Below are 15278 nucleotides of genomic sequence, written 5' to 3'. Positions count from 1 at the left end.
GTTGTTGGTCAATGGATATCTGCAGCCACCTTAGACATCTTCTGAAATAAAATTGCCCTGAATCTCCATTGAGAAGTAACAACTGCACTATTTAGGTGAAGTGGTCTATCCACAGAGTGCAAGATTCAACCTAGATAAGATGAATTAATGACTAACACCTTGCAATCTGAAATTGCAATAATTTACTTAAGGTCCACCAAAACTATATCATAAAAGCCCAACCAAAAACAATCCACTCAATCTTTATCTTTAATCAATCTTTATGAAAAATATGTGCAATGTGCAATATGTGCAATTGAACTATGGAAAATGAGTTTCTTTGCTTACTAAACATTTACGTTCATTTACTGCTCTTTGAAAATTTGCTTGCAAGCGTGAAGCACATAAGGGCTGTATCCTGTGCCCTGAGAAAGAAGTTTTCCACAAGTCCAGTTGTGCATTGAGTTCTTCATATTCTTGGTATCTATCAGCAGGAAAGATGAACTAAACCAGCACCCAGCTGTAACGGATGTGAGTAAAAGCCAAAGACCACATGGAAAGGTTTATTTAAAAATAATATTGATTTGTATCTAGCCGGATTGGAACTCGTGCTATAAAATTTGGTGGTGTTATCTCGTGGATAATGACTGCTAACCTACAATATACAACCCAGTTTTTCTTTATCTAACTAAGCTAGCCAATTTAAAAACCTTTGTAGAATATAGACTATACGGCACGTATACTTGTCTGACAAAAGCAGGCTGCAACTAGATCATTTTACAAGCAAATGGCCTATAGCCAGTTTTACAGATTGCTATTTCTGCTGTGCATTAAGGTGCGTACACACTTCCAATTTTTATCGTTCCAATCGAACGACGAACGATGGATTGGGCAAAAAATCGTTCGTAAAAAAGTAACCAACGACGCCGACGAACGAGGAAAGTGGATGGAAACGAACGACCGGACCGCCGGATCGGATTGGACGACGATCGTTGAACATCGTTCGTGTGTACGGTCGTTCCTTGATCGTCCATGTTCAGAGCATGCGTGATGAACGAACGTCCGTTCACTTTCCTGTCGTGCACATAGTTCCTCTATCGCTGAAACGATGGTATCTATTGTGTGTACAATATCTACGAACGATCGTGTCGTTATCTCTATGTGCAGGATCGCTGCTATACAATCGTTCGTATATATCGTGCAGGAACGTTCGTCGTTCGTTTTCCGACGATAATAATTGGAAGTGTGTACGTAGCTTTACCCAAGAGGTATACAAAACAATACAAGGAGAATGTGCTTATCAAAATGAGGACAAGGTTCATAACAAAGAAAAACTCGATAGGATTAGAACTGGCCAAACTTTAAACACTTAGCTAATGTTACTTTAAAATAGAACTTTTGCCAAACAGCCTAATATATAGTGGAAATAATTCCTGCAAGGCCAGGAGAGCAAATGCACTATGCTCACTACAGTAAGAAGGGGCATCACCACACAAATGAGATACCCCTTGTGTCCCCACATTCCCTTGTGATCAAGCATTTGCTCACAATTATGGCTAAAGTTAGGTTCAGTCAACTGGAGGGAGTTGTAGAAGGAAGGGGTGTTCATACAACTGACCTTTGTGTCACGTCTTTAGTTATGATGTCCAACATAAAAGCATGGCCTCCTTTAGCAAATCAAAGCCAAACCAAGTTTGGATCATTTTAAGCCCACAACCGGGCTCTTCTGGCCATTATAATGGCCTTTCACCTATCTGACCCAAATAATTTGAGAAGCCTGTGTCATTCGCTTAGGCTATGTAGACACATTTAATAATTGTCATTGGAAAGGATTTTTCAGGATCCTTTCCAACTACTAAAGACTCAACGAGCGCTGTACATACAGCGGCGTTCTGCTCTACGGAGAGAGGAGGGGGGAGAATGACGGAGCGGCACCGTGCTGCGCTCTCTCCCCTTCACTTGTATTGTTATCATTCGTCAATCCGCCAGGACGGACCCACGAACGACATCGGACGAGCACTGTACCCACGTCTGATTCTCGTCCGATACTAGCTCAGAGGCGATTATCGGACAAGAATCATCTGACGTGTGTAGATAGCCTTATTGACTCATGCCTCCAATCCAGCAAAGTGATAAAGAAGGCTGTAAATAGTTGCTGCAGCAGCATGTCACAAGAGCAACAAGATACATTGGCATAAAGGAGAAGATACACAAGGGCTGTCATTACAATAAGGTAAGTGCTTATGCCGTTATATAATGATAATCATTTGAGCAATTCTTTTATGAATGATTATAGACCTGCTTTAGGTCTGAGGACATCTTTAAAAAGAGCAACACAGCAGCACTAAAAAATACTAAAATGTTAGAGCAGTGTTTTTCAAGGAGAGCTTGCTGGGGGTTCTTTGAGCAGTTTGTGCTCCCAGGTCAGAGTAGGTGACACCAATGATCTTTTTGGCTATCTGTAAAGAATAAATTCTTCCCACTGGCCAGCAATGTAAGAGGAATTCTGCCTACTGACCACCGCACTAATATATAGTGATCTGTGGATAGTAATTATAGCAGGGTTTTTCGAGACCTGAAGGTTTTTTTCAAGAGTTCCCCTATGTTATAAAGGTCAAGAAACACTGTGTTAGAATATATTTACATTTTACATATTTACATTTGAGAACAAAAAGCTGTTAGGACACCTTCCAACCTTTATGCAGGTTATTGGAGCATAGAGACCTGACATGCTTTATTACTGGCAGAGATAGCAGGACATAGCTGTTCTTTGATCCTCCCTTCCCTTCTTTTTCACGAGAATCAGACCTGAGGCATTTAAAGAAATTTGAACTGCCTGAGATGTTTATTACAGCTACTAGGTAGCCCGAGGTTTCTTGGTCATCGTCACTGAATGCTGAAATTGAGTGTAAAGTTTTTTATTATTGGGTCTTACATGGACACCTTTAATTACAGGCACCGATAAATTACACTTACTTCTAGATTGGATGGGTTAATATAATGTGCACTTCAATGGCCTTAAAAAAGAGGGAGAATGACTGCTACTATTTGAATGACTAGGAGAACTCCCTAATTCATAGCACCCAAATGATTAAAGCTCTCCAAGACTGGGTGATCCAGCAAACTCGAAAGAGATCTTGTTCAGGATTGATAACAGGTGCCAACTTGTAGCAGGAAATCCAATTCAGGTTTGTTGAATCACCCAGGTTCGCACATGTTACTCTATCCTCTGCGGTGTTGGAGAGCTTTAACAAATTAGGCCCACAGTCAGAAAAAAATTGTCAGGAGCCACCTAAATAAAGTTTAAAATTGTAGATATAGGGCAAAATGAGAGGAAATTAGTCCCATGGCAGATAATATAGTTGTAAAATACGTTTCTGTTTAAACTAAATCATAAGACTAGTGCTAGACTACAATATTTCAGGAACTGGACAGACAACACATTTTAGCAACTGCATTTCTGCCTTTTCATAGACAATAAATTAGAATACTTTTCTGGTTCTCAAATATTAATCCAGCCTAGACCCAGTCTATCTACATGGTGTTTGCCATCACAAGTTTTTACTAAGACTCTGGGAAATCCATTAAAAGGGTGAAGGAGGCCAAATTCATGGTTCACTGCATTTTAAGTACTTCTGTCCAATCCTCCCATCTAAAAACAGTGATGAGTGTGTTATGATTGAAACAGTAAGGGAAGTAAGGGTCTTCTTTACACCTTTCCTTATCATTAATTCTTTAGCATACCCTTTGCTCCCCTACCAGCAATGTCACAACACATGCTGTGATTTGTGAATTTCATCACCTCCTAAGATAACATAATTTACAGTAGGAAAAAAGTACCTGAAGGGAGGAGGGATTCCCTGGTCTCATAATCGTAGTCACAGACAATAATATGCATTTATAAATAAGCTAAGGTAACATCCAGCTGCAGAAAAAACATAAGTAAACCATGCTCATTTCCATTTCCATTTGCTGTCTTAACACAGATTGTGAAATCAGTGCAAAGACTTGTGTTGAAGCATGGTTAAAGAAGATGTTAATTCAAAAGGGCCCAAAACAAAAACAAATACACTTACCTTCAATCCCGCAGAGCACTCGATCGGTCCGGAGGTTTTTTACATTGGGTCCCGCGTCGTCCTGGTATCCGTCTTCGGGTTCTTCTTCCTACATTACCCGACCCGGGCGCGAGATCAAGTGACATAGTTTGGGAAAAAAACTTGCCAATCTCACTGCGCATACGCGAGTTTTGAAAGATGTGAAAGGGCTTCTTCCGCGCATGCCCGAGGTGCTCAGGAGGCTTTGTGCTCCCATTCATAAATTAAGGGGGTGATACTGGGTGTCTTAAAAAAAAAACCCAAAGAGAATTTTTACCCTACATAAAAGAGTTGTCCTTTTATGTAAAGTGAAAATTCTGAGCTTGGGTACGCTTTAAGTTCCAAAAGAACAAAGCTAGCCCATGCAAGTCAGCCATTTCCAATTCGCTTTGTCTTTAAATCTGCAACATGGAGGACCTATGTTTCACCCGCCTTGCACCACTTTATCCGCAGCAGATTCTACTTGAAAGCTAGGCTAGGTTCACATGTCAGAAGATTCTCATCTGACATTCACCTCTGATATCGAACGAGAATCTGGCGTTTGTACAGCGCTCGTCGTCCATCCTGACGGATCAACAGACGACGAACGATCGTATTAGAAGTGAAAGGTAAAGAGTGCAGTGAAGTACCGCTCTCCCGTTCTTCTCCTTCACTCCCCATGGAGCAGAAATGGCACTGTATGTACAGAGCTTGTTCATGCGCAGTCTTTTGTCGTTGGAAAGGATCATGAAAGATTTAATATTGCATGTGTGTACGCATCTTTAGTCAAGTTGTACAAAGCTCAAAATCTTCTTACAACTTGACTAGATATGGAAAATGTTATTACGGCTATGTATGGTTACGGATGTGTGTACTATGGAAAGCTCCAGGTCATATATAAAAGGTGCACTTTAAAGCAGGCCTGTACTCAAAATGCTTCACTATGGCACCAATTCTGGCCCCTTCATGGATGCATAAAGAATAAATACCTACCTATCCTGCAGAAAACAGAATAGATCTGCCAAAGCTATAATTACAAGGCCTTTGACGGAAAAAGAATTGGTGGTCACCAATTGTTGGCTTTACTTGGACATACGTCTTCTGCACTACTGGCCCTATGACCCATGCTTGGACAACTGGCCATACAATCGGTAGTGGAACCCAAACCCCCATTTTCAGAAAAAAAGGTATTTCAGCATTTTATTTATTATTAAGAACTAGGATAGCACAGAAAATTATTAGAAGTTGTGAAGAAGTCAACTTATAAAGGCTTAGTAAATTAAAAAAATATATATATTGCATTATTAGGTCCTGGTCCTTCAAATATTTTGTTAATCATCACATAAAGAAAAAGGAGGTAAGAAGAAAAATCCAACTTTGATTTAAGACACAATCCCCAATGGAGAAACATTTATTTCATTATTCACAAAGTTGGGAGTTTCCCACAGCGTAACCTAGTGGACCGAGTGAAGAATACTGCCCTGCAAGGTAACTCGAGGACATTCCTACTAGAAGGCTTATGAGTCACTTTTCCAACGTAGATCAGCGGCTGGCTCACAACTACGCAACAGTGCGGGGTCGCGGTGAGGGGAATAGCATGAACGGCAGAAGGGAATTAAAATTCGCACAGAGAACTGAAAGAAAAGTACAGGTGGGATTTTGACGAGTCGTTGGCAAATACACAAGGACAAAGCTGGCAGCGCAAACGCGCGTAAGCAAATCGGCATGCAACAGACTCCGGACTTTAGAAGACGGAGAACGAAATGCCAAAAGCTCGCTGTTTTTTAATGGTTAACACCCTGGAAATCTACTGAAAGGCAAAGCAAAAGGAAGAAATGATGAATATACGCTGTACCATTGGAGATTAAAACGAAAAGATCCCACGTGTTTGATGCTCCGGGATTAAGGTATACTCTTACCACATAGTAATATATAACTAAACGATGGGGTGGCTAAGCATTACGTAGAAAGGATAAGTAAATAATGACACGGCATAAAAGAGAATTGCAATGTCATGCACAAGGCAAGAACTATTTTACAAGTTTGGAAACATAAAAAGTAATAATTGAAGATCGTCATCTAGCAATAAGACCGTCGTACTATTTTGTATCAGGCTGGATAATTATATAGAGGATCTTTGAATAATACAGTGCCGAAAGCTTTACTCAAGACGACATAACCAAGTCAACACCATCCATCTCCAATACTAATTCTTGCATTTATCGTTATATTTTGGGTAGATTTAAAGGGGTAAGGAGCCACAAGCAGCCATTACACAAAACCTAATTTGTCATTGCAGGGTTTGTGTGTATTTAGTTATCCAGCCAGATCCTGATTACAAGAAAAGCAGACTAAAGAGAATACACAATAGAAGCAGTATGTGGCTTGCTGTGGGGGTGGGGTGTTTAAAAACCCAGCTGGCAGCCATAGGATATGCTGGCCTATACCACACGTCAAGAATCATTCCAGGGGTAGGGGGTGGAAGGGAGGAGGGGGGGGGGGGGGGGGGGGGGGGGGGGGGGTTATGCACGTTCCCTTACAACCCCAAACACAAAAGAAGCTTGGCTTGTAAACCCATAGAAATGCTGAATGCCAAGGCAGCGAGCAGGTACTAATAGGTGCAATAAATGTTTTTCCGAAGGAAAAAGAGTTAAGCCAAGGAAAAGGCCTCTTTCACACCCCCGTCCAAAGAAAGGTAATTTATTTACTTTGATGGGAGTTACCATCAAATAGAATAGATATGCAGATCGGTAGCAAATAAGGCCATTGGGGACAAGCGGGGGTTGTAAATGGCTTGCGTCCTACCTGAAAAACCACAACGCTAGGCAAGCAGACTAAGAAGAGAGTTACAGCTTGCACATTTTACAGCATTTGTTGTATCGTGATCACTAAACTAACCACGAATTACCATCCACAATATGAAAACCAGACTACAATAAATCATACACAAGTTGCCAGTTCCCCCTTCCCATAACTCAAACACACACACACAACAAAAACTTATACAAAATATACTTTGTGCAGCCAATCTCTATTCTTTTTAAGAATGAATCTCCGGCAGTATTCTACTTTAAAGACATAAAATGAATGGACGTCAAAACTCCATGGCTGCAGTCACGTTCCACATGAACCCCGGTGATGCTCAACTCCTCCCACCACACAAGCAAAAAACCAATAAAAGTCTAGCGCTCTCAGCTGAGAAGCGTACATCTGTAGCGGGCATGTCAGGGTAACGTCCTTGTGTAGCGCTGACATTTAACCCTCCTAGAAGAAGTAATTTATTTAAAGCATTTCGACAGATTCTGCTTTGTCAAATGCACGGCAACTAAGTACAGCAGCCAGTTGGCAGCAAGTTCCCATATGGTCTAGCGGTTAGGATTCCTGGTTTTCACCCAGGCGGCCCGGGTTCGACTCCCGGTATGGGAAGTTCATTTTTACACTGTATTTGCAGATTGCTCAATAACAGAAATGTAAATATGATTTTTTTTTGGTAACTAACAATTATATATTATGTAGTAGGAATGCTCTTCTAAGTTTCAAACAAAACCATGAAAAAAAGAAGTGTATCCTCTCACCTCTAATCCTTTTATTGGCATCACGCGTTTCTTTTTTAATTCTTCACATTTTCTCATTTTGCAGATCTGGTGGCTGGTACTCCGGTTGACACAGTTGTAACAGGCTCCGCATGGTTCTTTTCTCAGGCATGGTACACAAACCCCGCATCTCTTCCTCTTCTTTTTGGGCTGCTCCGCATTTTCCCCGGAGCTACCACCGCCAACGGTGCTTCCATCAACCATGCCACCCATGCCAACTACCTTCTCCAAAGGTAACTGCACCAGCTCCGGTGGTAACTGAACAGTCTTAAACCTCCCAAGGGATTCCGAATCCTCACAGAAGTCATAAATATCTTGAGACCCCATGTGAGGCACAATGGCTGGCCGGGTCTCCATCATTGCGCAGCCAACTTCAACGACCCCACCAAATGCAGAATTTTCAAAACAGCAGATCTGCTAACAGACCATGAGGGCGAACTATATGTGGGGGTCTGGTAAATGTTATCTAGTTCTTTGAACTATTGCTAAAAAACTTTTTAATGTGATACACCTTTTATGTCCCTTCATTTGGATAAAAAGTCTGGTATAGCTGGAACTTGTATGGGGAGATAAAGTCCTCCTAGAGCCCCAAATATCTCTTTTCCCAGCCTAGTGAATAAATTAAAGGTAAGCGCAAGCGTATCTCCCGGAGATTTCCCTTTCCCCCCTGACAGCTCATCGTGACGGAAGCAGGGGGAACCCGTGCGCTCTGGTGAAATGGGGGTATACCAAGTCTTCCGCAAAGGTTTCCTATAAAAACAGAGGAACAGATTCTGTTGGTCATGTCAACACATTTAAACACGTATGTACAGTCAAAGAAACTTTTTTTAATATTTCAACATATGCACTTTAAAAACTTTTAAAGTCTGAATGCAAAATCCAAATAAGATCTGGTTCTTGTCTGGGAGTTACAATGAACTGACAGTCCACTCTTATACATTGTGCAATGTAAACACAAAGTTACACATGGTTCTTTTACAAAACAAAATACAATAAACAAAACAAAAACTTCTCAATCACACTGCAAAAACTTTGCCTACATATAAACAAAACAGGAGAGCCCAGGTATGAACACAAAGCAGACTGCATACACTATAAACATGATCACATTCACCCAAAATACATGCAATACACACCAACAATGAGGGCCAAAACACAGACACACAGGGAGTGCTAATGGCTCATTATCAGTGACAGGACAGAGAAGCCTTGGATTCTTTGTTCTGAGGCTTGCTGGGACTGTACAGACAGGTTGTCCCTCCTCCACCCCCCTCCAACAAAGAGACACCCCCCTCCCTTGTGTGCAGAGTAAAAAAGCCTTCCCTCTCATTCAAATGCACCCCCTATAGCATGCACCCCAATAACAAGAACCCACACTCACCATCTATGCATAGGGAGCAAGGAAATCCAGTCCACCTTATGGGGTCACAGGGTTCACCTAATGGGGTCACAGGGTGCACCCCCTGCACTATATGACATCCCACGTGTTAGATAAACACACAGCTTACCATGCACAGTCCAAGCAAATGATCACTGTCCTCTCATCTCAAGCCCATGCACAGTCCAAGCAAGTGATCACTGTCCTCTCATCTCAAACCCATGCACAGTCCAAGCAAGTGATCACAGTCATTCCAAGTCCCAGACACCCAATCCTAAAATGACCTTCCCCAACTAATGCAAACAGTGCTGACTTCCTGCACCCCATATGGATACCATCCTGCAAGTCCTCTGTCTACAGAGACATAAAGTGATGCAAGTATCCATTCACCTAGATCAGCAGCATGGAGTATGTCAGGCGCAGTAAGCTGCGGATTGCGCACTGGTGGTGGCCCCAAGGATTCCCTGCAATGGGGCTCCACATGTCAGACAGCCGGTGTTTGGGGACAGAAAGCTCTCAGCCTTCACTCACCTTGTATGAGCCTCTCTGAGCCTTCAGCAGCCGGGGGAGGGAGGGGGAAGGGAGAGGGGCACAGATGTGTAGCAAACAAAAGGGAAGTGACTGAGAAACACAAAGATACGAAGTGGAGCAGGAGGGGATCCGGATCAGAGCCACAGACAGAGGGGGGAGGGAGCAGGTGGTGTATACAGAATGGAGGGGGCACAGATTTCCAGCATACAAGAACAAATCTACATATATGAAGAAGAGAGACATGATTATAAGATGGGATTCACTTATGTGGATGTGTCTGGATCTGCACAATGTCAGGGCAGCTATCTGGGTGAATGGCATTTTATATCCATATTGGTTTTCATGCCAAAGCTATAAGGTTAAACATCTTCCTACACAGGCATACCCCCCCCCCCCCAAACTTCCCTTAATTTGGAGGGACTGTCCCTCATCATACCTCCCAAATGCCCCTAATTTGGAGGGACTGACCCTCTTTTCTTCCCCTATTTGCCCTTAATTTGGAGGAAATGTCCCTCTTCATCTGCCCCCTAATTTGGAGGGACTGTCTCTCTTCATTTCTCCAATTTACCCTTAATTTGGAGGGAATGTCCTTCTTCATACCCCCCAACAGCCCTTAATTTGGAGGGACTGTCCCTCTTTTTTCCCTTTTTGCCCTTAATTTGGAACGAATGTCCCTCTTCATCTGCCCCCTAATTTGGAGGGACTGACCCTCTTTTTTCCCCTATTTGCCCTTAATTTGGAGGGAATGTCCCTCTTCATCTGCCCCCTAATTTGAAGGGACTGTCTCTCATCATTTCTCCCATTTGCCCTTAATTTGTAGGGAGTGTCCTTCTTCATACCCCCCAACTGCCCTTAATTTGGAGGGACTGTCCCTCTTTTTTTCCTCTATTTGCCCTTAATTTGGAGGGACTGTCCCTCTTTTTTTCCTCTATTTGCCCTTAACTCTTTTTTTCCTCTATTTGCCCTTAATTTGGAGGGACTGTCCCTCTTTTTTTCCTCTATTTGCCCTTAATTTGGAGGGACTGTCCCTCTTTTTTCCCTTTTTGCCCTTAATTTGGAATGAATGTCCCTCTTCATCTGCCCCCTAATTTGGAGGGACTGTCCCTCTTCAGTCCTCCCAGCTGCCCCTAATTTGGAGGCATTTCCTTTTTCATATTTCTCAACCGTCCCTAATTTGGAGGGAATGTCCTTCATTCTTCCAGACTGACCCTAATTTTTGGGGACTATCTTTTATACTTTCCAACCGCCCCTAATTTGAAAGTAACGTCGTTCTTTATATCCCAACTGCCCCTAATTTGGAGGGACTATGCCTCTTTATGCCTCCGAAATGCCCCTGATTTGGACAGACTGTCCTTCATTTTGGGGAGCCTATCCCTATTCATTTCCCTCAGCTATCCCTGATTTGGAGGGACTGTCTCTCTTTTAGATCAAAGTCGTTTTGGGTACATTTAAACATTTCTATAAAAATGTATTATTATTAAAAGTGTTTTTTTTTGCACTAAATCATCTTCTAGATTCTAAACTATTCCAGTTTGTTATTTTAAAAAGCGAAAAAAAAGACATTCAAAATTTGTAACACCAACATTTTTGGGAAAAAATCTAAACATTTACAAGTTGCTGAAGATCCCTCATGTTTGAATTTTGCCTTGAGGCAGACAGGATGGGTCATGAGTCTCAGACTCCGGGAAACTTTGCTGCAGGCAGTACGATTGGGGTTCATGCTCTTTGTTGGATCTGCATTTTAGATTTCGGAAAACAGAAGAAGAACAAATTGCCGCTGCAGGAAGGAAAAAAAAAAAAAATCACCAAACATCGGAAGCCCCTCAGGAGATTTAGTCATCAGCATCTACTACAATTTAGGAATCATAGTTAGGCTGCATACACGTTAGACTTTTGTCGTTGGAAAGGATCTTTCACAATGACAAAAGACAGAACGATGCATGAACGAGCGCTGTACATACAGCACCATTCTGCTCTATGGAGAGGGGAGGGGGGAGAACGACGGAGCTGCACCCTGCTGCACTCTCTCCCCTTCACTTGCATTACAGTCGTCCGTTGTTCATGGATCCGCCAGGACGGATGCATGAACGGCATCGTGCACTGTACACATGTCAGCTTCTCACCCAATACCAGCCCTGAAGCAATAATCGGGCGAGAATCATCTAACGTGTGTACGTAGCCTTAGACTAAATGGCAATAAATAAAAACAATGAACAGAACAATATTTTTACCTTCCCGGGAGAAAATACTGCTGCAGGTTTACTTTAGGCTCGAAATCATGTGACCTAAATATTTATGATTTTACAAATTCAAAGAACAATATTATCTTTATGAAAAGGTAAATATTTTATCATTTGTTGCTTTCTATGCTGGGGTGTATAAATAAAGCGTGAGGTCTGGTGTTCTCACTACATCACATTGCTGATATTTCTGTCTGTTCTGGTGCACTGGCCCATTCTATGTAAATAATCGGGTCAGCATTCCAGTTTTCTTTTTTTAGCTGTGTCCCAATAGGTAGATTTTCCTTCTCTCCTAGAAACATAAGAAAGTGGATCTTTCCAAAGCAAGCCCAATTTGCCATCAGAACCAATTGGAACCTCATTGGAAGATTTCCTCCTTACTTTCAGTTTCTAGTAGTTCTATCTTGTAATGAAAGTCACCAGTGACATTAGAAGCCAATGACAACCAGAGTATTTAGATACTACAGTTTTAGATCATCATTACATTTGCCAGCGATTTCTGAAACCAAAAGTAAGGGTAAATCTCCCCAGAAAAAAGCTGATGGATGCCAATATTTGCCTACTCTATCCAAAATGCAAAATACCAGTTTTGGCCATACAGACTCTTTATATGACATGAGGTTAATAAATGCAGCCAGTTAATAAAATTGTATTAGTCTATCATACAGGAGAGACCAGCAACGTACATAATATGACACTGTAGTACCATCTTGTAGCAAACAAATTCTATAAGTAGATGGAACATTTCCATGGACAATGAGAAATACTTTATCATAAAAGAAGTTTCATGAGCACATTACTAATATCCAACCCAAAAATATCCCGAGGTTGTGTAGATGAAAAGCTTTAAGGAGATGCCTAGGTAGCAGAATGGGCCATTACAGTGTTGGCACTTTACAAGTCAGCTGTAGCTAGTATTGGAATGCCAGTCCCTACCACCAACTGTGCAACACCCCTGGTGCATTTCATCTAATTATCTTCACATTGTATTCTAATGGCTGCTTGCTCTTTCGTAATAGCAGAAAGAAGAACTAGTGGCAGCAACTGGTGCTCAAAGATTATCCAGAATGATGGCTATAAATTATCATCTTCTCTGAAGTTTCCTGTATTGTGGACCAATGGCACACAAAAGGCTGCCTATCTACCAAACATTCTTACCACAGGCTTAAGCTAAAAAGTCATCTTCATTATTCCAACAGTGTCATCATGAGACAAAAAAATGTTTGCTGTATATATAATGGTTGCAGCATTCTATTAAGGTGTGCACCCAACCCAAATGTAGAAGCCATCTTTTAGTTGTAAAAAGTCTGCCAGCTAGCTAAGCAGTGGAGATTAGTATGGTTTCTGTTTAAATATGCCACCAGGTTATGGGACATGTAAGGATTTTCTTCCTGGCTGTACACCCTTGTACAATACAAGATCACTGTACAATAAACCTATGGCTATGTATACACGTGCAAGAATTGTCATTGGAAAGGATCTTTCACGAACCTTCTCAATGACTAACGACTGCACGATGCATGAACGAGAGCTGTGCATACATCACCGTTCTGCTCTATGGAGAGAGGAGGGGGGAGAACGACAGAGCGGCACCCCGCTGCACTCTCTCCCCCTTCACTTACATTATCATCGTTCATTGTCCATCGTCCTTGGATCCGCCAGGATGGTCTTCGGACGATGGACAAAGAGCGCTGTACACAGGAAAGATTCTTGTCCAATATCAGCCCTGGGCCAATTATTGGATGAGAACCATTGCACATGTAGAAATTTTTCCATTTCACTGACCCAAATAAAGTCCCAATTTTGAAAGGTTTAATACAAATGTCAAATACAGCAAAAGGCCCTGTATAAACAGGTGTGAAATCTGGGTATACTAAACAATTAAGGGGACAAATATTCCTTGGGGAAAAGACCATAGAGAGACAGATTTTGGCCAAATAGATCAATACACATGACCATTCATCGGCACTGCTAGACACCAAATGTGCCCCGCAGCATCTGGATGTAATTCGGTTCAAAATGATCCCTCTACTCATCCACCATCCATGCCAGACAAGAAATTATAGGGGATAGGGAAGCAGAAAAAAAAAAACATACTCCATGTGCTTTTGCATTCAGAACATGTGTTTATCCTGCACAGATAAAGGTGCAAACTATCACAGCTTGCTACTACTGCATTCTTTTCCATAATCCCATTAGTGGAAATGTGGAGGTAGTCCTATGCAATCACATCATCCTTCAGAAGGGGAGGATTGTTAACCATCATGGCTGCATCTTTCAAAAAGATTCAACTTCATTGACAAGAATGAGAGAGAGTAGCAACACCAAAAAGAAAATACAGCCCTATCCGACATATCCACTTCACAATTCATAATGGATCACATACATAATAACTGCAATTAAGCCTACGCATTTCAGATAATCCTGGTATTAGTCATGGATCTATTAACAAGACCAGGATTGGTTAACAACATAAAAGTGACTGCTGTTTTTATGCCGTGTATGAGCAATTCTAAGAAATATGATCAGGTATGGATTGGTAAATTGGCCATTCTAGGGCCATCATTTTGTTTGGGACTGAATTGCTTACCTGGAACAAACAAGCATTCTCTTTTTTTCATATTTTTGCCTAGTTATTAACTTAATCCTGTGATTATAACACAGTATTTTTATAGCGCCGACAAAGTCCATAGTCATGTCACTAGCTGTGCCTCAAAGGGGTTCACAATCTAATGCCCATATCATAGTCATATGTCATTATTACAGTCTAGGGTCAATTTGGCAGGGAAGCTAAACACCCTAACTGCATGTTTGTGGGATGTGGGAGGAAACCCACACAAACACGGGGAGAACCAGCAAACTCAATGAAGATAGTGTCCTGGCGGAGACTCAAACCTGGGACCCAGCGCTGCAAAGGCCAGAGTGCTAACCTCCAAGTCACCGTGCTGCTCATTGTGATTGACTTTTGTAAAAGTAGGGCGGCTTCCTGACCAACAGGAACGATTGCTGCAATTTCTGAATATGGAGGGCAGAGAGGGGGCCACACCACTTATTCTTACCTCTTTACCATACCATACCATACCATATCTTACCATAGAGCACACAGAGCTAAATGTACATTGATTGTTCCCACTGTCAGTGGACTATAATTACAAACTTAACATCACAACCTAGTAAAGGCGTGTCTGGATGTGCATTATAGTTGTGGCGCTTGTTGAAAACCAAAATCAGAAAAGACAGCTCTTATATTTCCAAACCTTTAAAGTCAAGCTGCAGGCATGTGAATAAATGGACAACATATAAATATATATTCAATGGTCACTGCTTGATCCTGAGAGGACCCCACTGCAGGGCAGCCAATAGAAAGACTATACATACAAAACAAATACATAAAAAACAATACAAACAGCAATAATATTATATTATATATCTTGTTGCAGCAGTTAGCTGGGGAAGTCCTGGTCCAGAGTGAGCCATTATTTCC

The 15278-nt window shown here is 41.7% G+C and overlaps 1 protein-coding gene, 1 long non-coding RNA gene and 1 other non-coding gene across 3 annotated transcripts in view; 2 read left to right on the top strand and 1 right to left on the bottom strand.

Annotated features, from left to right (window-relative positions):
- The window catches only part of TET3 (tet methylcytosine dioxygenase 3), a 66274-nt gene extending 58265 nt beyond the window's left edge, over positions 1 to 8009 (bottom strand). Inside the window, 1 exon segment of the mRNA XM_072402782.1 lies at positions 7628 to 8009. Within this exon segment, the coding sequence (XP_072258883.1) occupies positions 7628 to 8005 (378 nt within the window). The 5' untranslated portion in view covers positions 8006 to 8009.
- On the top strand, positions 4512 to 8282 carry LOC140324706 (uncharacterized). Its single transcript, XR_011919566.1, has 2 exons — positions 4512 to 5959; positions 7692 to 8282. It is a non-coding gene; the product is annotated as an uncharacterized lncRNA (long non-coding RNA).
- On the top strand, positions 7407 to 7478 carry TRNAE-UUC (transfer RNA glutamic acid (anticodon UUC)). The gene has a single exon. It is a non-coding gene; the product is annotated as a tRNA-Glu (tRNA).
- Positions 8283 to 15278: the final 6996 nt, after the last annotated feature.

Source organism: Pyxicephalus adspersus, chromosome 2 (genome assembly GCF_032062135.1).
Source record: "Pyxicephalus adspersus chromosome 2, UCB_Pads_2.0, whole genome shotgun sequence".
NCBI lineage: Eukaryota > Metazoa > Chordata > Amphibia > Anura > Pyxicephalidae > Pyxicephalus > Pyxicephalus adspersus.
The sequence above is the reverse complement of the archived record's forward strand: the minus strand, read 5'-3'. Positions and strand labels throughout refer to the sequence as shown.